This window comes from Mustela erminea, chromosome 9, assembly GCF_009829155.1.
Source record: "Mustela erminea isolate mMusErm1 chromosome 9, mMusErm1.Pri, whole genome shotgun sequence".
Taxonomy (NCBI): domain Eukaryota; kingdom Metazoa; phylum Chordata; class Mammalia; order Carnivora; family Mustelidae; genus Mustela; species Mustela erminea.
This window is the reverse complement of record NC_045622.1, coordinates 20,045,324-20,068,743: the sequence shown is the minus strand read 5'-3', so window position 1 is coordinate 20,068,743 and position 23,420 is coordinate 20,045,324. Positions and strand designations below refer to the sequence as shown.

At 45.4% G+C, this 23,420-nt stretch overlaps 1 protein-coding gene across 1 annotated transcript in view; it reads left to right on the top strand.

Annotated features, from left to right (window-relative positions):
* SIAE (sialic acid acetylesterase) overlaps positions 1–20,644 on the top strand; it is a 38,860-nt gene extending 18,216 nt beyond the window's left edge. The window contains exons 4-10 of the mRNA XM_032359692.1: positions 3,745–3,883; positions 7,427–7,604; positions 8,991–9,100; positions 9,657–9,790; positions 16,480–16,634; positions 17,867–18,056; positions 19,468–20,644. Of these exons, the coding sequence (XP_032215583.1) occupies positions 3,745–3,883; positions 7,427–7,604; positions 8,991–9,100; positions 9,657–9,790; positions 16,480–16,634; positions 17,867–18,056; positions 19,468–19,719 (1,158 nt within the window). The 3' untranslated portion in view covers positions 19,720–20,644. The remainder of the gene's footprint in view (positions 1–3,744; positions 3,884–7,426; positions 7,605–8,990; positions 9,101–9,656; positions 9,791–16,479; positions 16,635–17,866; positions 18,057–19,467) is intronic.
* The last annotated feature ends 2,776 nt before the right edge of the window (positions 20,645–23,420 follow it).

Sequence of the window (23,420 nt, the reverse complement as noted above, 5' to 3'; positions counted from 1 at the left end):
ACTGATATCTTATTTACTCTTGCTTCCTGCCCTGCTTAAATATATGGATACCTTTGAGTTTAAATGTTTATTAAGGTGAATTTTAACGGGGCTCCCTTTCAGCACTAGTGAGTGGAAGCAAAATTGAAGTTTTATATCTTAAGAGAAAGCATGGTTTTGTATAGAACCGGGATTGCTGCTAACTCCCTAAGGAAAACAGTACTTTCCTTAATGTTTTAATTGTAGTTCCCTGTTTGCACAGAAAGTCATGGACCAGATGTATTTGTATCTATACAGTCAGGTTCCCAATAGCAGTCTATGCCAGGGGATCTCATCCCATTTTCTGTCAAGCTGAATGAGATTTTGATATTGTTAAGAGTGAACACATTCTCTCTGCCTAGAATTTACTCTTATGCATCTTCTGTATTAGACCAAGGCTACAAGCTCTGGCATATAGGAAGACAGAAAAAAGATTCCCTCTGACACAGCCAAGAGTTAATTTTTAAAATTTTTTTTTGTTTTAAATCATACGCTTAGTTTGCAAGACAACATTTTAGGTGCTGACAGTATCCAAACCAAATTCTCCAGTTTCTTAACACTGTGTAAAACTTTATTTTTTTGATCAAAAGAGTGCTTTATATGACTCCTTCTTTATCCCTTTTCCTCCTTTTCGTTTAAAGACTACCGACAGGAACACACACACAAACACACGTACACGTACACATACACACATGTACACACAGTGTCTATCTCTTCTTTTTGCTCCCCTCCATGTGACTTTTCTGAGGAGGTAAGATTTCTACTATAACCTACCACTCTTCACATTCAAATGAAGGCAATGGCAGATTGTATGCCCATCTTGTTGTTAGGGTAAAGTAGAATTTTAAGATTGAGTGTTATTTATAACACTGAGTGAGATGTGTATAAATGGAGAAGAGTCTAAATGTTCATCTGTCGCCTCCTAAGTCAGGGTAGGTCTTAAGACTTGGATATTTCTAGTTAGGCTCAGAAGAAGATGGCCACTGTTAGACAGGAAACCCAGTTTTCAATATCCTGACGTTCCTACCTTACACATGGAGAAGTCAAAATCCAGAAGAAAAGGGTTGGTACCATATTACAATGAAAGATTCATGGGAATGATGATGGCTGGCTTATTTATAGTAATTCCCTCAACTTTAAACCTGCTCTATGATACTGTGGTAGAAGGGACTATAACTTACAGAATCCAAAGCTTTAAGTAAAGTTCACCCTTGTCCCCTGTGCGCACACACACACACACACACACACACACACACACACATATTCTTACACATGTGCCTTGCTTCCTCATGCAGACCCCATGCCAAGATTCTCTGAGGAAATAGATTCTTGACGTTTCTTCATTAATTCAAGAATGTGGCATAAAGGTTACAAAATGAACACCGGGGAGCAGCTGCTTTGATGGTGAACTGCGGGTCCCTTGAGAACCAATGGTTTTCCCTCTCAGCCGAGGCAGCCTTAATGACTTCAAATGCCTTGGTATTCATTTACATCCTCATTTAAATACTTGGTAGAAAAATAATTACACTGAGGTGTTTGATGAGATGAGATTTGATCTCAGCAGATGGAGGAAGGCTTCCCCTTTCATCAGCAGGGAAACCAAGTGTCATTTAAATGAAAATCTTCCTGAAATCTCTTTATTCCTAAATTTGCTGCCAATATCCCTGAGGAAATGCTTCCATCAAGAAGGCTTGGTGATATTGGGAAAGGGTACCAATTTCAGAAGTAATTGCCATCAGGTAGAGCAAGAATTTCCCCCACCCCCCTGGCCCCCATTTTTAACACTTGCTGTGGCTTTTGAGTTTTGGCTTGAGATAATCTCGGACACCAATGTGAGTTTGAAAATGGAAGTTTTCCCCAGCCGGGGGTTGGGGACCAGTACCATGTGCTTCATAATGTGGAGGGTGCCAGCCGCCCAACTCTGGTGGCCTTGTGCTGCTCTGCAGGGCTCGCAGCGGTCTACACGACAAGTAGCTGGTTCGCCCATACCACCTCCCCGCGCTGGCATCTCCCTGTGAGGAGGCACTTGAGTTCCCAGTGCGGAAGCTGGTGTGGGTGGAGGGAAGGGAGGCAGTTTCGTCCCCTGTTCCCATGGCAGCGACGTATGATCCTCCGCGCTGAGAGCGGAGCTGATTTCAAGGGAGGTGACTTTTTACAGGTACTTGCCGCTGAAAAATACTTTTCCTGCCAGAATAGACTGAGAGCACTTGAGCCTGTTTTCACTCTTTACTGTTTACTTTATAGTATGCTTGCCAGGCAGGACTCGGAACAAACAGGGCTGGATTTCCTATGGAATTTTCCCGCCACCATCTGTCATCTCTGTCCTGCTAGCGACGACCACCAGTCACCCTGTCCGGCTAGAGCGGTGGTCACCCAGTGGGCATTTCAGGCTGTGGCTCCCTGGGAGACCCCGAGAGACACTTCACTTGCAGCTGGCCCTCTTATTGGCCACAGCAGGCTCCGTAGCAAGTCAAAAGGCAGTTCAGGGGGCAGCCTATTTCAATGAAGTGCCCTGTGGGGGCACACTGGCTGCTTGGCGGCAGTTTCTCTCACGCTGTGGGCTGGAGGGCCAGCTGTATTCTCCGTGGTGGGTGGGAGGGAGAGGGAGCCAGCTGCACACTCTGTGGCCAGCGGCCAATGGAAAGTCTCCCAGCCTCCTGTGCCTGTCGCTGTGGCGGTCCTGTCAGCTGGAGCTCTTGTTCCCGGAGGCCAACAACGAGGCCAATGATAACTGGGCTTCCTGATGCTCCTTTTAGCCCTTTGTTTTGGTAAAACCAGACTAGTCTAGGGGGACAGTTTCTTGCCAGAGAGAAGGCAAGAAAAAAAACCCACATAGATAACAAACCAAAACAATATATTTATAATATGTTCTTTGTAAATTAAATTTAAAAAACCTAACTAGAAAATCAGGATGGAAGGATATAGCACTTTTGTGGAAGCTCACAGAGGAATGACTAACAAAGAAGCTCCTCTGTAGAGCGTGTTCTCATCCAGAAAATCTCCAAGCCATTCCCGTCATACTCTTGGCAACTGGGAAGGTTTCATAAAGGGATTTGGGGAAAAGTGATGTCTTTGGATGGATACTTTTCTTTGTCTGGTTCCTTGGGACTATGCTTCACATTCGCACCAAACACCACCTTTCTCAAACTGCTCTGCCTCCTCCCGTGCTTTTCTTGGGTGGTTTGCCATGATGAGATGAGAATATAAGCATTTGAAATGTTTCAGTGTGTTTCAGTACTTTTACAGTCATTTCTCAGGTGTGTTCCTTTGAAAACACTTCTTTTAGGTGCTGTGGATTATGCAACTCTACCTCCTCCTGGTCTTTTGGGCTCCATTTTGAAAAGAATTTGATGCTATGGTTTTATGGTATGAGATATCTTTTCTGAATAGAAGTATTTTATTCTTATTGTATATTTTTATATTATATGGTCTAATTGATAGTTGACCTTCTTCAGCCTAAATCTCATCTAATTCAGCCTTGCTCGCTGAGATCTCAAATTTCACTCTTTTCTTTGGGGACATGATTCATCATGGTCTCTGTTCATCAAGGTGGCTCAAAGTGACTCAGACCAGCTCATCACTGGTTTTGGTGACTTATTTGATCAGTCTTGGTATATGAAGGCTTAGAAGGAGTTCTGAGGGTTGGCAGTGTTTACTTAGAGGTAGTAGGATAGTTGATCACCCAGTAGGTAGGTGTAAGAAATGACATTCCTGTTTCTTTTCTAGATATTCAATGCCACAAGAGAATTGGCCAACACTGCGGCCTATCAGTCTGTCCGCATCTTCTCCGTGTCACTTATTCAGGCAGAGCAGGAGCTGGAGGACCTTGCTCAGGTTGACCTGCAGTGGGCTAAGCCCTCCTCAGGTAAGGGATGCTGGAACATGTGCCAGTGCCTACATAATGGGTCCGTGCCCTAGGTGGAATCTGTAATCCTGGGTTCGCTTCTGATCTATTTATTGTGATTCAACCATCCCTTTACTCATTTCTGTTGACTTTCCACCCAATTTCTGATGGTAGCCATTTCATGTTTCCTCGCAAGATTCCACCAGTGACCTCCCTCCTTGGTCTGAGCAGATGACGCTTCCTTGAGCTTCACTGAACACACTGAGGCCCTTCAGCATGAGCTCTGTGAGCATCTCTCCCCACTGCCTCAATGTTCTTCTCCTTTTTTCTCCCTTCCTTTGTTTCTGTGTCTGAACACAATGGGCTGGTATCCTTTTAGGGTTGCCTCTGATGCAGGCACTCACCTCCTCCATAGCCTTCTTTTACCCTTCGAGCTCTGGTCTTCCATGCCCTTGTCCATTTAGCACAGAATCCTTATTTCCTGCCTGTTCTGTATCAGGCTTTGTGCTGGGCCTCAAGCATACAGCAGTGAGCAGGGCAGAAACAGGCCCTGCTCTCAGATTTAGCCTTTCTTTTATTCTGACAAAACAAAGGAAAACTGAACATCATAAACATCCTTCTCATGATGCCTCACCTCTCTCCTTTGCTTTGTTAAGCTTTTCTAGAACATTTTTTGTTCTCATTCTTTTGACTGCCTTTCCTTGTGTTCATTCTTTGTAATTTGGCTTCTGCTTCCACCTCAACAATGAGCTTACCTCAAGGCTAGCACTGTTCTTCCAGTTATGCTCTGTGGACACCCTAGCATTTGACACTGCTGACCACTGCTTTTAGAAACTCCACATTCTAGGGGCGCCTGGGTGGCTCAGTTGATTGAACATCTGACTCTTGATTTTGGCTCCCGTCACGATCTCAGTATCCTGGGATGGAGTCCTGTGTTGTCCTCTGTGCTCAGTGGGAGTCTGCTTGGGATTCTCTTTCTCACTCTTACCCTCCCCACCAAACAAACAAACAAATAAATAATAAATTAAAAAAAAGAAACTGCACATTCTTCACTTGCACGATGTCTCCTCCTCTTCCTAGTTTCCCCCTCTGACTTCTCCCTCTCTCTCTCTCTTTCTTCCATCCCTTCCTCCAAATGTCCCTTGTGCTTTTTCTCATCTCTTTTCTTTTTTGTCTGTACCTGCTTTACTTTGGTAACCTCTGCTCCCACATGTTCTTCTTTTTTTAAATTCAATTAATTAACATATAGAGGATTGTTAGTTTTAGAAGTAGAGTTCAGTGATTCATCAGTTGCATAGAACACCCAGTGCTCCTGACATCACGTGTCCTCCTGAATGTCCATCATCCAGTAACCTCATCCCTCATCCCTCTCCCCAGCAACCCTCAGTTTGTTTCCTGTGATTCAGACTCTCTTATGAATTGTCTCACTCTCTGACTTCATCCTGTTTCACTTTTCCCTCCCTTCCCCTAGGCTTCTCTGTTTCTTAAATTCCACGTATGAATGAGAACATATGATAATTGTCTTTCTCTGATTGACTTATTTTGCTTAGTGTAATACCCTCTAGTTCCAACCACATCGTTGCAAATGGCAAGATTTTGGTTTTTTGATGGCTGAGTAATATTCCATTGTATATAGATACCACATTTTCTTTACCCATTCATTGGTTATTGGGCATCTGGGCTCTTTCCATAGTTTGGCTATCATGGACATTGCTGCTATAAACATTGGGGTGCAGGTACCACTTCAGATCACTACATTTGTTCTTTGGGGTAAATACCCAGTAGTGCAATTGCTGGGTCATAGGGTAGCTCTATTTTCAACTTTTTGAGGAACCTCCATGCTGTTTTCCACAGTGGCTGCACCAGTTTGCATTCCCACCAACGATGTAAAAGGATTCCCCTTTCTCCGCATCCTTACCAACCTCTTTCGTTTCCTGCGTGCTCCCACATTTTCAAGTGTTAATTCATTCAACAAATATTCGAGAGCCTGCTGTGTGCTAAGCACTGTTCTAAGTGCTTCGGGGATAGCAGCGAATTAGACAGGCAAGAACACCTGATCTCATGGAGCTTCCGTTCTAGTGCGGGGGAATACAGGAAATGAATAATAAAGTCAGTACATTATATACCAGCCAGTATCACACCATCTAAATTCTCCCTATGAGAACTCAGGAACTGAATTGATTTGGGTTAATTTTTGGATAAATCTTTTGGTCTATGAACTTTCCCTGCGTGTTATCCAAAGCTCAGGAATCAGTTAGATCTGGGTAATGCCTTTTACTTTGCTACCAGCTCCCTTTCACTCCAAACTTGGAGACCAAATACATTTGGGTATCAAGGGGTAGGTTAGATGGTGAGCAAACTAACGAGACAAAAATACATAAATGAAATACATCAGGGAAAGGAGTGCATGTAGGACTGTTGGGGCTGGGCTGGGGTTTTAGTTTCCAGTGGAGAGTGGCCATGGAGGTCCCAACTGAGAAAGGCGAGGCAGTGCAGATATTGGGGAAGAGCATAGTAGGTCAAGTCGCTCTCATATTCCAAATTTCCGCCACCTCTCCTTCTGTTGTCACGTCTCTCTGACTACAGCTGGGAAGAACTCATGATTAGATGGGAGCCACCTAGGTAAGACAGGGCAATCTCCCCATCTCAAGGTCCTCAACCCCTGTCACATCTACAAAGCCCCACAGCCACGTAAGGTAACATAGCCACAGACTGCAGGCATTGGGCTGTGGACATCTTCCAACCAGTCTTATTCCCAAGCATTTCAAGTGGCTTTCCGGCATTCTGCTTTCTTTCCTCCAAGATGTGATTCCCCTGCCATCTAATCTTTCACTATTCCCCTTCTGTGGTCTAGGCTCTAGTCACATCCGTTCAACAGTTTTCCTACTCCACGTGCCTTTTGGCACATTGTTTCCTCTGTCTAGAACGCCAGCTCCGCATCGCCCCCTTTCTCCTCCTCTCTCCTTTTCCTTCTCCCGCCCATCAGAGGGTCCACCTTTATACACACAGCCACCGGACACCAGCCAATGGACATTTACTGACCCCCCCACCCCCCGTCAGGTAGTAGACACTGGGGATGCAGAAGGGAAGAAGATAAGGTTCCTGTTTTTGACTAGCTAATAGTTTTTTTGGGGGGGTCAGGGAAACACTGTGCAGAGAATATTATGGAAGCCTAGGGGAGGGGTCAGTCTTATAGGCTTTTTGTGATCTGCCTTCCATTTGCTATTCTTCATCTTGCTGTTGAAACCCCTTACCACTTGTTTGTATTTCTTGAGGCACTCAACTGTATCTTGCCATGTATTTTGTGCAGCTGAATGTTTGACTTATTGTGTAAGTCTTTATTTATTTTATTTACTTTATGTACTCTTTATTTACTGTATCCCAGCCAGTAGAAGGGCCTTTGGCACTCAGTCAATTTTATTTCATTCGAAATTGATTTGAATTCCCAGGATTACACTGGCAATGTTTGGAGTGTGGCTGTTCTGCAGTGCCAAGCCGGTGACCTACAGGCAGCAGTAGAACTACCGCATTTCTGACTTCTTTTCTTGAACTTTTCCTCAACAGAGAACTTAGGCCATGGGATTTTCACGTACATGTCAGCAGTGTGCTGGCTCTTCGGGCGCCACCTGTATGATGTCCTGCAGTACCCCATCGGGCTGATGTCCTCCTCGTGGGGTGGGACACCCATCGAAGCGTGGTCTTCTGGAAGGCCACTGAGAGCCTGTGGTGTTCCAGCACAAGGGTAAGAAAGTATCCTGAAGTATGGGAGAAAGATCCAGGAAATTTTATAAGAAAGAAGGACAGTAGTTTTCTCGGGAGAATCAAGGATTTGCTGAATGTCCAAATAGGTATTGAATGTACGTAACTTATTCCACAAACACGTCAGGTGTTTTTCTCACTGTGCTTGGCACCAGCCTCATTTGAGGATATGTCAGGAAGCCATTACGATCCTTTTCCTTAATAGCTAATACTTACTGAAAGCTTTCTCTATGTCGGATACTGTTGTAATCACTTTCTATGCATTAACTCGCTTAGTACTCCCGACAGCCTCTAGAAGTGTAGATACTATTAACCTAAATCATATGTGAATAAAGCTGCCGAGTCTCAGGTTTAGTAACTCGCTTATGGGTACAACTGGCAAGGGGCAAAGTCTGGCTTCAGTGTCTGTGCTCTCAGCCACCGTGCTGTATTGCCCATGAGAACAAAGAGTCTAATAGGAAAAACAAATATACACGTGATCAAAGAAATCTATTTGATTATGAAATACTTATGATGAAAGCACCATCAGGAAAAGCAGGATCCAGAAGAAGACGTGGAGCTGGGGAGAAAGGAGTAGTTAATAAAATCCCGACACTGATATTAACAGAGATTTACAGGATGTGAACTGCTTTCTCAGACATCATTTCATTCATTCTGGGAAGGCCCCTGGGGAGAGGATGGACTTGAGCTCTTGGTGTAGCTCAGGTAAAGACACGCCCTGGGGGAGGGAGGACAGTCAGCTTTGGAACTGAGAGAATGGGAGGGATCTCAAGCCAGGCTTCCCAGATCCCTGGGGACAGGAAGGGACTCCACTGACAGTGCGGGGAAGTGGGCATTATTCTCATATACAGCTGCCATGAGTATAAACTCATCTATGTATTTTACAGAGAAATTTAAGAATGTGTTCAAAGCCTTGAAAAAATATGCCCTTTGACCCAGGAATTTCACTTCTGGGAATTTATCTTAAGGACATAATTAAGCATCTATGCAGTAATTTTAGCTATAAGGAAGATAAGAAGAAAAATTAATCCAAGTGTCCATCCACTGAATGCTGGTTAGATAAAATGTCTGCATGAGACACTCATAATAAAAAACTTCTCTTCTCTGGTCTTAGTGACCTTATCTGGAAACTGGGATGGTCCCCTCTGGACTCACAGAAAGCTGACTGATACACTTATCCCAGGGAGAACCTGGATAGATATGAAAGTTGGAGGCTGTTCACATGGGAAACAGAGTGGTTCAGTCTGATTCTGTGTGGTTTCATGAGAGTTTCACCCCAAGTGAAAGCTGGATAGACAACAAGTTTCGGGATCATCATGTGATCGGTCACTAGCGCTCTCGTGACACTTGTGGATCTTATCAATTGCAGGTTCACTCAGTCTGATTCTGTGACGGGTCCCAGTAAGCACTCTGTTCTCTGGAATGCCATGATCCACCCACTGCATAACATGACTCTGAAAGGGGTGATATGGTACCAGGGTGAGTGCTCATTCTGCTGTCTCTCCATTGTATCAGTTAGCTTCTGCTGCATAACAAAGCACCCCAGCACTGAGTGACTTAGACAATAATAATTTTATTTGGCTCACCATTCACTGGGTTATTTGGGTAATTTTCCTGTACAGACTGCTTTGGTTAATTTCTGTTGGGATGTCTGATGTGTCTTTGGCCACCTGGCAGGTGTCTGATGGCTGGGTGACCTAGGATGGCTTCTCCTTCCTGTCTGTCTTTTGAGACAAACGTCTGGGGCACCATGGTCTCAAGTGGCCTCTCAGCCTTGAGCAAATTAGTTTAGACTTCTTTATCATTGACATTGCAGTGTCAGGGTTCCCCATGCATCAAGAGAGAGAGAAACCCAAAGCTGTAATACTTTTCAAGCCTCTGCTTGCAGCCTGTTTGCTAAGGCCCCCTTGGCCAGTCCAGAAGGACTGCAGGAAGGCCCACTCCCTAAGGGCATGGGTAGAGGTTGGGGAGCAATGCGTGGCCGTGTCTGCACTCACCCCAAGCACTCACCTCTCACAATCTGGACTGTTTTTAGGGGAGTCCAACGTGGATTTTAACAGGGACCTGTACAATTGTACATTCCCTGCGCTCATTGAAGACTGGCGCCAGACCTTCCACTGGGGGTCCCAGGGGCAGACAGAGCGTTTCTTCCCATTTGGATTTGTCCAGGTATGTGTTGAGGGAAGGAAGGTTTGGGCATCGGTGTGGGGGTGTGCTGTGTAGGTCTCTTTCCTGGGATCCATATTCCTTTTTTTGCCGTCATTGTCTGGTTAAGAAATGAGTGTAAGACTTAATTCATTTCAGTTCACAGATGGGCAAGTGCATCTGCAACATAAGGTTAATAAGTGATTAATACTTATTAAAAAAGGTATATGTGCATTAAAGCTATTTAAAAGTAAGCAACAAAGAACCTGAAAGATTTTTTGGTCACTGAACCTTGACTTTATTTATTTTATTTTATTTTTATCTTTTTTTCATTATTATGTTAAATTAACCAACATATAGAACATTCTTTTTTTTTTTAAAAGATTTTATTTATTTATTTGACAGACAGAGATCACAAGCAGGCAGAGAGAGAGAGAGAGAGAGAGAGCGAGCAGGGGGGAAGCAGTTTCCCCGCTGAGCAAAGAGCCCAATGCAGAGCTCCATCCCAGGACCCTGGGATCATGACCTGAGCTGAAGGCAGAGGCTTAACCCACTGAGGCCCCCAGGTGCCCCTCAATTAACCAACATATAGTACATCATTAGTTTTTGATGTAGTGTTCAGTGGTTCATCAGTTGCATATACATTTCTAATTCCCCAATCCTGACATAGGCAGACCTCTTCTGCTCATGTGTTTTTGCAGTGAGATCCACACCATAACATTGTACCATAGCTTGCTTCTGCCTTAATGTTATATTGTGAGCAGTTTTTCATGCCAGTTAATATTAATCTTAAGCACAATTGTAATAATTGCTGAGTACTTTGAAATACAGCTGTATTCTAATTTATTTAACTAGTTCTCAATAAATGGGCCCTTAGGTTGCTTTAAACACCTTGCCTTTAAAAGCAGCAGCATGCTTATTTTCCTTGTGGCTAAATCATTGCATATGTACTTAATTCTTTCCGTAAGATAAATTCCCAGAAATGAAATTGCTAGGTCAAGTTGAACGTTTTTTAAGGCGTTGAACATGTCCTCAAGTTTCTTTGTAGAAGTGTATAAATTTGGATTAATTGTATACTCTCAGCAGGTATGTCCACTTCCCCACAGCCTCCCTAACCAGTGCTGCCCCTTCCCCACCAACAGTGAAGTTTTGCTCTCTCACTGCTCGTGCTCTTTGCTTGGAGCAACCTTCCTCTCCCACACTTTCCTAGCCAACTTCATGCCTCAGACCTCAGCCTGGGTATCAGGTTAGGAAGCTTTCTGGGAGTTTTTAGCATCAGGGTACTTAGCACCCTCTCCTTCCCCATGTTACTTTCATGTCAGTTGTACACATGACCTCCTTTTCCTGGATCACATTTGCGTCCCAGTACCTTACTGGTTGGCAGTCATTAAATACGGCCTAACACATGAATGGAAAAAGATGTCAAGAGAAATCATACTTTTAATTAGTGGCAACTAGTTGGAAAGATTCTGCTCTCCTCTTGCTGAAAAGGAAGAAATATATTTAACCAAGTTCATAATGGTGTTACCCTACCTGTTCCTTTGGCCCCTCCAAGACATAGACATCTTAGCAGGGTGGTCATTCTGACTTGCCTGGAATATAGGAAATAAAACAAGTAAGGTGTTGGAAAAGCGGGGCCCAACTCACCGTGTGATAATGGAATAGGCTTTAATATTTGCATGAGACACACGTGCGTCCAGCTGTCTGGCTCTCCACGGCCCCCAGATCCCTCGCGCTCGCCGTCCTCACATCTCCCCCACCCTGTCCTATTTCACCATACCTTTTTTTGGATAAAGATTTTTATAGACCTTCTTTCCACTTATAATTACTTTACAACCATGTTCTTTCTCCTTTCTCACATTTGTTTTGACTTCAAAACAAGATGATTCTACTCATTATTATCAAAATAGCAAGCCCTGTCATCAGCTCTCTGTTTCTGTTGGTGGAAACTCCATTTGGACTTTTGTGGTTCTTTTTTTGTCTTTGCTGTGTAGATGGTGATTTGAATGTGACTTCAGCCAATACCAGCCATGTGTCGTATGCTTATTATATGCCATGAACTGTGTAAGGTGCTAGAAATAGCGCGTGAATCAGAGAGACCTGGTCCTTGCACTCAGGCCTTTCTGTTTCGTGAGACTAAGTCCCTTAGTCTCCCGGCTTTAGCGATCATCATCAACAAAAATCTGTTGGTTGCTTGTGGAAAGCTGAGAATGCAAACGTATACCTTCAAGGAGACATATCAAACATGACAAAATAGTGGTTCAGCACATGGCCGTGGAGCTAGTCTGCCTGGATTCAAATCCAGCTCTGACTCTAGCCATGTGATTTTAAAAAATATATTTAACTTATTTGACAGAGAGCAGAAGCTGGGGAGCAGGGGAAGGAGAAGTGGGCTCCCTGCTGACCAGGGAGCCCTGTGTGGGGCTCCATCCCAGGACCCTGGGATCATGACCTGAGTTGAAGGCAGAGGCTTAACCCACTGAGCTACCCAGGCACCCCTGAAACATTATTTTTATTATTATCTTTATTATTTTAGATATTATGTGAGTTAACCCATATAAAACCTGGCCCATGCCAGGTAATGTTAGTCTTAATTATTATCAATGTTAGAAGTCAGAACATCTGGAGGGACAGTTGGTCTGCGAGGAAAGATGAGTTTATAGCGGTGTTGAGTTTGAAATGATGGTGGCAATAGCTAGAGAGACGTTAGAGACGGAGGACTGGAGCTCAGTGGAGTTAGATACGTGTGTGCGAGAGGTAGTAGGAAGGTGATCTGGAGCGTGGGAGGAAAGGAAGACTAGGAGGCTAGGAAGTCCGTGGGAGTACGCTTTTGTACCAAGGGTCTGGAGGAACGGTGGAGTGGACTGCAGAATGCAGTATGCTGTTGTAAAGTGCCCTGAGTGTGGCCACTTCATTATTCTGTGGCCAATCATATGCCTTCATTAGGAGCAGTATTTCTACTCATTGCTATGGGAGGCTGAACAGCACCCTAGTAGATCTCAGATCTGGGAAAACAAGAATTTCTCTTGGGTATGGAGTGTGCTGGTGCCTCCGTGTGGCTGCTTTGGAGTAGAGCAAGCCACGAAACCGGCCTCCCCGCTGCCATTTTGAAACAACTTCCTGGGCTGCCGTGGCTGCATTTAGCATTTCTCTCTCTCGTGCTTCAGGCTAGTACTTACCCTAGACTCTTTCTGGTAGCTTTGTTGCCGTGATCCTCATCGTGACACTGGCTGGTGACCGCGGTTCTGCTCTCAGTCTTCTGGCGGTGTTGTGGGAAGGAGTAGGGTCACTCACTGTGTCTTCTCACCAAGTTCTTTTATGAAGCTTCAGCAGCTTTTATCATTTCGTATGTTCAAGCAGATTTGCCCAAGAGATTTTAATAAGAGAACTGGAAGTGTCCCCTTGGTTCAAGATCGTGTCCTTTCTTCTACCATTGCAACCTCTCCAGGGTTTTCCTGAGGATTTTCTAGAAGGTCAAGAAACAGAACACTTCCTGTGCTCAAAGCTCCATTTGGCCACATTTGTCGGGATGATCTCAGGTATTTGCTGGCTCTGAGAGTGAGAAGGCTGGGGGAGCAGTCTCTACATGACGTAGCTCCCCTCATGGGGACAGAAATTTGCAAATGGCGTCCAAAGATAGCGTGGTTGCTCCGTTTTCCAGCTTGTGGCCCGACTGCCTGTTAGATCATGGCTGTGAAAGAGGGGTGGTGGGTTGATGCCTCTCACTGGCTGGACAGGGGCTAAGAATAAGGTATGGTCTAATTCAGAGAACAGGGTGATATAAATATCAGAGAAGTGAGGAAGGAAGGGTTGGGACCACATGTGTCTGAGTAATATTAGAGAATTTTCCCAGGAGCTCTGTCCTCCGCAGGAGTAGGAGTCTGTCTACTTTAAGTCGAGATGAAAGCGTTTGTTTACTCAGGATGTTACAGAGTCAGACGCCCTTTTACTGCCTTTACTGCTCCTGCACTAGTCTGAGGTGCCATCATCTCTCCCTTGAAGTCTTGCCTCCTCTCTGGTCTTCCTGCTTCTACCTTTTCTCCCCTTTACGATAGTCTCATCATTTCAGTTAAAGCCATCCTTTGAAATGTAAGCTGCATCAGAAGGCTCCAGTGGTTCCGCCACGCAAGCGAGGTCAGCAAAGCGACAGGCGGTCCGCCCCTGCCGCACTTCCCGTCTGACCTCACGCCCTAACTCTCTTTGCCTCACTTGCTCCACGTCAGCTGCACTGGCTGCCTTAGTCTTCCAGCACACCAGGCATACTTGGCCCTAGGGCCGGCCGTTTTCCTTTCCTTCTGCCTGGAAAGTTCTTTCCCTGGTATGTTAGTTTTCTGTTGCTGCATAAAAAATTTCTGCATATTTAGCAGCTTCAAACAATGCTGCACACATTTCTTATCTCACAGTTTGTGTGGGCGAGGAGTCTGGCATGCCTGGCTTAGCTGAGTCCTCTGCTCGGGGCTGCAGTGAAGGTGTTGGACAGAGCTGGGGTCTCAGCTGAGGCTTGGGGTTATCTTCCAAGCTTAGGTGGCTGTTGGTAGAATTCGTTTCTTTGAAGCTGTAGAACTCAGGGCAGCTGACTTCTTGAAGGCCAGCAGGAGAGAGTCTCAGACTTCTCTTTTCAGACTTCCCCTTTTTAAAGAATTTGCTGACTGAGTTGGGCTCTGCATCTACTCTTCCTTTGGTTACCTTGAAGTCTGCCGATAAAGGGTCTTACCTACATTTGCAGAATCCTGAGATGGGTGTTGTCCTTTCTCTGGGTCCCATCCCCTATCCAGGTGGTTGCTTGCTTCTGTCATTTTGTCTTTTAGGCTGTCTTATTCCTGCCCATCCCATTTCTGCTGCTCTCCTAGGTCAGGCCTTTTCTCTCATGTGTCTAGAATGTTCTAGTAGCTTTTAAACCAGTCAGCCTCTCTGCTTTTGGGCTCTTTTCTTCACAGAATCATTTGCACGATCACTAGATTAATCCTTTGAAATAGTCCTTTTATCATTTTCAGTGGCTCTCTAATTTCTAAATTAAGGTTAAATTCACACAGAATTAACCATTTTAAAGCATTCAGTTCAGTGGCATTAGTACATTCACAGTGTTCTGCAACCATTACCTCCATAGTGATCCCCTGTTGCTTGTGGGGGAGTTAGAAACTCTATCCAAACACTTGCCTCACCGTCTTAACAACATTGTCTTTCCTACATAAACCCTTCAGTTCAGCTCGATTACTCTCTCTCTCTTGCTTTCAAAATTGCCTTTTTCTTTCTTGGGTTTGCATATTATAAGATTCTGACATATCCTGTTTGTAGTGACTACTCATATTTTCTGGGCCCATCCAAGTTTTTTTTTTTTTTTTCCAACATATTCTGAGGTCCTGTTGTCTTAGAATAATAAACTTTAATGCAGAGTACTTGCTGTCTGTGCCTCCATTGTAGCATTTAATTCATGCTATTTTATATTACTCTTTAACATTTCTTATGTACCGGTCTGTCCCCTCAACAAAGCTGGGAAGTACTTGTACCAGTTAGCTATTGCTATGTAACAGATCACCTCAAAACTCCATGGCTTAGCATAACATTTACTGTAGCTCACATGTGTGGGTCGCTGGAGGCTGGTTGATCTTGGCTGAGCACCACCGAACTCTTTCATATCTCTGTGGGTCAGTGGCAGGTGGGGGCTCTCACTTAGGCTTGGCTGGAGTGGGTTAGAGGAGGACAGTCCGTCCCACGGCGCTCACCCTTCTGCAGAGAGCTGTGGACTAGGCCAGGCATGTCATTCTCCCGACAGCAGAAATGTGACACAGCAAGTGGAACCACACGGGTCTCTGGAGGCTGAGGCTAGGAACTGACGTGTCCTAACTTCTGTTTCAGTCTGTTGACCAAAGAAAACCACCTTAGAAAGTGGTGGGGGAACCCAGCCTTTCGTTTCCTGGGAGAAACCCCAAAGCCAGATGGCAGGAAGGTGTGACTGTAGGAAGGGGGGAAGAATTGGGGTCTTTGCTGCAATTTACCACATGCTCACAGTTGCTTTCCTCTCAGGTTCCTTATAGTACTTGAACATATTTTAGATCGATGTGTCAGTTACCTGTTGCTATGTAACAAACAACCCCGAAACTTAGTGGCTTTAAAACGTCAGCCATTGTATTTGCTCATGATGCCATGGGTGGGTCAGGCAGGGCTCAGCTGGGGCGGCTCGGCTCTGCTTGATGTGATGTCAGCCCGGCTTGCTTCTGTGGCTGCAATTTGAACTGAAGTCTCAAGCTTTCACGTGACTGTCCCCTCTGCTGAGCCCACAGGGTCATTAACCCCTCTCCCTCCTAAGGATCTTCCAATGTCCAAGGCCCCATCTCCATGTAGTTTCTCCGGGAGCGCAGCTGGACTGTTTTTACCTGGCCATCCCCAGGGGCCAGGAGAATGAAATCAGAAGGCAAGGGCACTTGGGACAATGACTCAGAGGCCGAGGGTGACTTCTACTGCATTCTGCTGGGTAGAGAATATCACAGGCTCAGCCCAGATTCAGTGGGAGGAGGAATAGGCTCCGCCTCTTGATGGGCGTTACAGCACAGACACACTGGGGTGTCGGGGGAGGGGTATTCAGCTACAATGGTAAGAAGCTCACTAAGTACTTGTTGAATGAGCATTTGAATGAATGAATGAAGCAGAAGCAGAGTCTGCTTATGAAGAAGACTCTAGGACAGGGTTCTGATGCAACATTCTCTGCTTTTTAGTTATCTTCATATCTTTCTGCAACCTCGGATGACACATTCCCCCAGATCCGTTGGCATCAAACAGCAGATTTCGGCTATGTCCCCAACGCAAGGATGCCCAACACTTTCATGGCAGTAGCAATGGATCTCTGTGATAGGAAGTCACCTTTTGGCAGGTACGGGTGCTTCTTGGGCTTTGTTTGAACAATACTCCCTGTTCTTTGTCTGTGGCCTTCACTCTGACGTTCACTTGTGAGAGGGCAAAGAGTGGGTGCCCTAAGGACTGGACCTTAGGAGCATTATCTGTTCATCATTTACACTGGCATGGGTTGCAGTAAATTAAACTTCCACATCTCAGTGCCTGGTGCAAGGACATTTTATTTCTTGTTCACACCACATGTCTGAAGAAGGTCAACAGAGGTCATCAGAGAGGTTTTGCGGGTTAGAGTCATTCATAGATCCAGAGCAACTAGATTCCAAGTTGGTCTGGGCTTCCAGGCACCTTAAAGTCTCCCCCTGGTGGTGAAAGGAGCTTTTGCTCACATCGCATTGGCCAGAGCAGGTCATCTGGCTCTGCTGGGCTTCAAGCTTCGGGCTTGGGGAGAGCAGGAAGTGGACTTCTTCCCTGAACTCAGAGGGGCAGTGACGGGATATCTGTGAATGGCTCCATTGACTACCGCATGCTAGCTGTGGGATACAGGGGGATCTCAAGGGACATGGGGCCCAACTCATAGTGTCTGGTTTGTAGTAGGAACTTGAACAAATATTTATTTTTTTGTTTTTTTTTAAAAGATTTTATTTATTTATTTGACAGACAGAGATCACAAGTAGGCAGAGAGGCAGGCAGAGAGAGAGAGAGAGAGAGAGAGAGAGAAAGAGGTAAGCGGGCTCCCCGCTGAGCAGAGAGCCCCATGCGGGACTCGATCCCAGGGCCCTGAGATCATGACCTGAGCCGAAGGCAGAGGCTTAACCCACTGAACCACCCAGGCACCCCAAATATTTATTTTTGAACAAATGAAGATTGATTGATTGAGTGAATAAAACCTGGAGGGGGCTGAGTGATGAACGATGGATTCACACGAAACACAGGACTTTCAGTGGCTAGAAGAATTTTGCGTAAGCTCTCCTCCAGTGCCTTTCCTCCCTCCCTGGGGGACCTTTATTCCTTCCTTCTAAGTCACCTGCTTTTTCATGGTTTCTCACTCATAGGAGGCCCAGAGCCCCATTTATGGTCACAATTCACCATGTCTCCTAAACAGACGAGCCACTGGTCACTGGCTATTAGATTTAGTCAGCTTCATTCTTACCTTCCTGAAGGGTGCTTTGTGTCATCCTTTTCTCTTTTTTCTTTTTTTTAAAGTGTGGTTACTGTTGCGCTCAAGTTCTCTGCTTGTTCTTTCTCCTGCAGCATCCACCCTCGAGACAAACAGACAGTGGCTTACAGGCTGCACTTGGGGGCCCGGGCTGTGGCTTATGGTGAGAAGTTGATCTTTCAAGGACCACTGCCTGAGAACATGGAGCTCCTGGCTGACAAGGGGCTGCTCAACGTCACGTATTCACAGGAAATCCGGGTGCAGAGGCAGGACAAGATATTTGAGGTGAGAAGAATGTTGAAACAGTAGGGATTCATCCTATGTCAGGGTTTTCTCCACACCGAGGCCCATCTCTAATTGTAACATTTCTGTGAGGCAGAGCTTGGCTTTTAGTAGGGTGGAGTTTATCTCAGAGGAGTGACTGAGTAGCTATTAATTCTTTCACTTAGTGGTAATTTGATAGGACAGTCCAGGAAAGGAATTCATATTAAATATTCCTTTTGTATTTCTGCTCCCAGAGCAGCCATCTTTGCTCTGGTAAGGGCTTGGGGCTTTCTGTGGAGGTTACCTATTGAAAGATTCCTTACTCCTGAGTATTTCCCTCATCCTTGGATGTCTTTTTATATCACACGATCCCAAATTCTAATATATTTTTCAATTTAGTGTTTCCTTTGAGAGGCTTAGCTTGGGGCTTTGTAAGTCAGTGTGAATTAATGTAATGAAACTACTTTCTTCTAGTATCTAGCGAGGGTCATTCCACTGTGGAATGAGGGCAAATAATTAAAGAGCCTTTGTAGGGGTCTTCCATGGTTGGGGGTGCAGGTCGAGGCATTCCTCTTGGAACATGGAGATGAGCGTCTCTGGGAACCTGAGGCCATCAGGCTGGATGGGGTGGGGGGAGCAGTGTATGAAAAGAGGGCACTGGAGGGAATGAAAGAACATGGAAGACCAACTTGAATTATACACTAGCTTCTCTAGGGCTGTTCTCCTCTGGCGTCCCAGCTGCAACACCCACTTGCCTCAGGTGCTTGGGCAGCACTTAACCGCCCTGAGCTTCTCTGGACACTGGGGCTAAGGTAATTCTAGCTCTCCAGAAGTCTCCATGCTGAGTTCAGTTCTCCCCTGTAGTCAGTGGCTGGCAGTCTGCCTGTCATCCAGACCCAGAATCCTAGTTGGGAGCAGGACAGAATTTCACCTATGGGTACTGGATAATATATGTCCCCTTCCTTGGATTGTTTCTGGTTGGAGAGAGGCTTATTATCTAAGGTCCCTTTGTGCCCCTTCTTCATTCCCTAGCTCCTTTGGGCGGGCCAGAGCGCTCACAGCAGCTGGACCGCTCCATCGGCTCAGTTCTGCCTGCTGTGCCATCTGGTCAGACGCGGATGTTGCTGGGAGCCTAAATTCAAAAATATATTAGAATTTGGGATCGTGTGATCTAAACGCTCTATGTGATGATGCCTCCTTGTCTCCCTGTCACTGAATGGTTTATTGATTGATTGATTTGATCACATGAGCATTTCTCATCACACTATGGCTGTTTTGACCAAACCCAACCTGAACTCGGGTTTGTTCTGGTTCTTGTAGGAAAGGCATCCTTGGCTAAGTGTGGCTCCTTCTCTCCCTGTGACCCCTGTTTCCAGTCTTTTGGAATGGCCTCACTGACCCAAGCATTGCGATGTTATCATTCTCTTGTTAGGTCTCATGTTGCCGTGACCATCAGTGCAAGTGGCTCCCAGCTCCCATGGACGCTTTCTCAGCCCAGACGGTGGCCCTGAATATCCGTTCTTGCCGTGGCGCTCTGGCTGCCGTTCGCTACGCCTGGACTACGTGGCCTTGTGAATATAAGCAGTGCCCCCTGTACCACCCCAGCAGCACCCTGCCAGCCCCTCCCTTCATTGCGTCCCTGACAGACCCAAGGCGGGGCAAGCACAGCGAGCTTGCTGAGTGACGTAGTGGCCTCATGACCCTCATCTTGGACTTAAGTGTGGGTCCTTGAGATTTGGGCATTTAGGTGTTGAAGTGATGACAACTAATGCTTTTAAAGGCAACTAATAGCAAAGCCGCCTGGCCAGCTCCCAGCCAGCACATGGTTGTTTCTAGATTCTGAATAGGAGACAAGCCAGTGCTGGCAGGCAAAGGAGATGCTTGCCTTTTGTCCCCTAGACAGCCTAGTGTCTTACTGGACTAATTCCCAGCTACAAACAAATGCAGCCTGTGTCATTCACTTGCCTTGTGGAGAGCGTGCGGTGTCACACTTTTGTGACCTTATGTTCAGCGTTGGGTGGAAATACACGGCTGGAAGAGATTTCAAGGCTCATTATTTATGTTCTTTACAGGATCTGGCTAGTGGTTACTGAGTCTCTACAAAGTTTCTAAACTTCCCAACAGTTTTTCCTTATGTAGAACTGAACTCTTTCTAGCCCTATTTGTGTTCTCGAAGCCAAAAACAGTTCTGTTCCTTCAGTCTAAATAATGATAATGTGACTGTCTGAAACCAACCAGCCCCGTGTGCAGGCATGTGGGATGGCGCGAAGGGGCTGCCTGAGGGAGGAGGAGATGGGGGCGTTGGTAGCGGCCCAGGAACGTATGTGGGCAGCCAGGGACGGGTGGGGGAGTCACAGGCTCAGGACTTGACAACAGAGGTTCCTGAGAAGCAAGCAGGTTCAGTATAATCTCAGGCTTTTTAAGGTAAGAGGTTTACCTATAAAAAGGATAACCCAGATGGAAGAAAAAAGAGGCTGAAAATAAAGCTCCATGATAAGCATGTAGAAAAATAATCCAGATGGGACAAATGTGAAAGCGTGCTCTGTGTGGACTGTTAAGAATTGTAATGCTATTTATTGGTTGATTAAAAACAGCTAACAGCAACTTGATAACTGTGTCATCTATTGGAATCTGGAAATAAAAATATAATCATTAGTGGCAATTTATAGCCCATCAAAACCGGGTTAGGAACAGGTTTGTAAATTGTCCTCTGAAGCATGAGTAGCTTCCTCTCCCTTAATGGGAAAAAGAACTAAAGCACGAAGCACCTGACCCACGGGGCCCCGGTGTAGCTCCGAGCACCCCCAAGTCAGTGCCAGGATTTATTTTGTAAAAAACCAATACAACTACACAGTCTGCAAGGAGCTTTGGCTCCTCAGAGGGCTTTTGGTGTACAGTTAACTCCCAACACCCATGCCTTGACCTCGTATGCATCTGACCTAAGGGGAACCACAAAACTAGGAACAGACTCCTGAGAAAAAGTAAATCTGCCCTCCCCTCTGGCAACACACATGCACACGGGCTTTTCTAATTCGCAGGTGGCTCGACATGGTCAGGTTCCATACGCCCAGGCTCCTTCCTTCCCCAATCACCAAGTGTAACACAGGGAAGAAATTAGCTTCAAGAAGTAGATAAATTAATGAGAAGTCATGTGAAACTTCATTTTTAATGGCTGAATCATTTAAAACATTCTGCGGGAATTCAGTTTATTTTCCAAATGAAAATAACTTTTTAGTATTTGAAAAATGAAGTTTATAATTACTGTAGATTTGGACACTAACAGAAAAGAATAAACAAGTAAGAATCACCCCCAAAATTTATCATTTGGCAAAAAACATTTAATATTTTGGTAAACATTCACTTGATTTTCTTGGGTTATATTTTACACACTACATGTCATATTATAATCTGTTTTTGACTTACTCTAGTAAAATATTTTTCCTATGTAAATTGAGTATAACTGAAGTGTTTCAGTTTGTGGGAGCCCCCTACTTTAACCAATTTTCCATCAGTGGACATAGAGATGTTTTCCAATCTTTCCCTGTTCTAACAAATACTGTGAGAATGTTATGTGCAGACATCATAGTGCACTTACCTCCTTGGGATTCTTAATGTGGAGTAACAGTTTTAAGGGAAATATGTTTAAAATTTTGATACTTACAGCTTAATTCTCTTGAAGGGTCCAATAGTGTACAGCCCAAGGTATAGTGCTATTTAGCCTCACTCCCATTGACACTGGATATTGTCAAATTTAAACCTACTGGGGGGGGGGGATCAAGTTTTTAAAAATGATCCACAGTAAAAACATTTTACATTTATTCCATGTACCCCTTTTGTGTGTATTGATGTGATTTTTATATAAATACACATATACACACTATAGTTGAAACCCAAATTTCAACAATTTGACATGTGACGTCTTCTACTTAGTTCTGTTTTATTTAACTTAAAAAACAGAAGTCTTGGCTCCCTAAGTTTAGGAACAAACAATGGGTTGAGATCTCTATTTAGAACCACTCCTCCAGGAAAGTTAAAGTAAATACTCAGATTAAAGCAAATAGCATGATAACGTATTAAAAAAAAAAAAAAAGTCTTTCTTAAAGTGAGGGTGGCTTTTGAGGGGGCGCCTGTGTGGCTCAGTGGGTTAAGCCTCTGCCTTCAGCTCAGCTCCTGCGTCGTCCTGGGATCGAGCCCTGCTTTGGGCTCTCTGGTCAGCAGCAAGTCTGCTTCTCTAGCACCCCTGCCTGCCCCTCTGCCTACTTGTGGTCTCTGTCAAATAAATAAATAAAATCTTTAAAAAAAAAAGAAAAAAAGCGAGGCCCGCTTTTATGTGTTTTACTCCAACAGCACTACAAGAAGATATTTGCTCTATGTAAAAGCAGCAGCTGTCATTTCTGTGGAAGTGCACATGTCCAGCCAACTTAGGCAGCGACAGAAGGAAAACATGAAAGCATTAACAGCTTTGAGTCTCCCCTTTATACCTCTGGTTTGCTGTTACCCAAATTTTATCTTTTTATACTGTAAAAACTATACAAACTTATAAAAGGACTATAGGGAAGAGTCATAGAGTTAACAGAGGTTACTCTAGTTTCTGAGTCTCGTGGCCAGTGCGCTCTGCTCTCAACACGGCTGTCCGACCGATCTACTCCTGGGAAACAAGATCCCCTTCTTCTTGTCCCCAGTCAGCAGCTAGGAACTGCGGCAGTGATACCTGTCACCACTCCTTCCCCGTTCCACCCCTTCTGGGGTCCTTCCGTGGCTTCCATCCAGCCGGCCTGGGTACCTGGTGGGGCGCATGGTTCCACTGTGGTCCAGGTCGGGTGAGGCGGGTTTGAAACCTCCCCCTCAGCCCCATAAGCAAGGCCGACACGTTCGGATGCGTGGAATACAGTCATGTCATTAGCCGGCTAGCGAAGTGACGGGGTCAGCCTGTCCTGCGGATGGATGGGGGCTGCCCCCCGACACGATGTATCTGTGTGATCATGTGGACTCTGCGTTCAGCGACAAGCACATTCTCGGATAAAGAACAGCAAAGGGGGCAGACAGGATTACTGAGGACCTTTTGATTCCCTTGAAGGATGTGGCGTGTGAAGAAAAAGATGAACGGTGGGCCTCGGCCTGGCCTCTCCAGCTTGGGGACAAGCAGCACTGGGCTGTGAGCGTACCGACATGAAAACAAGGCAGCTGCTTGGGTAGCAGGGTTCGGGACGTCGTTTCTGGAGCTAGGATCAGAATCCAGGCGGAAGGCTGTCAGACTCCTACCTCTCCCTCCTGAGTCAGCAGCCTTCTCTCACTCGGGCTCACAGAACACTAAGTTTACGCTACCTCAGGCAGAGCTAAGTGGGGGGGGAAAAAAAATCCTGATTACAACAAGATGAAAATAAG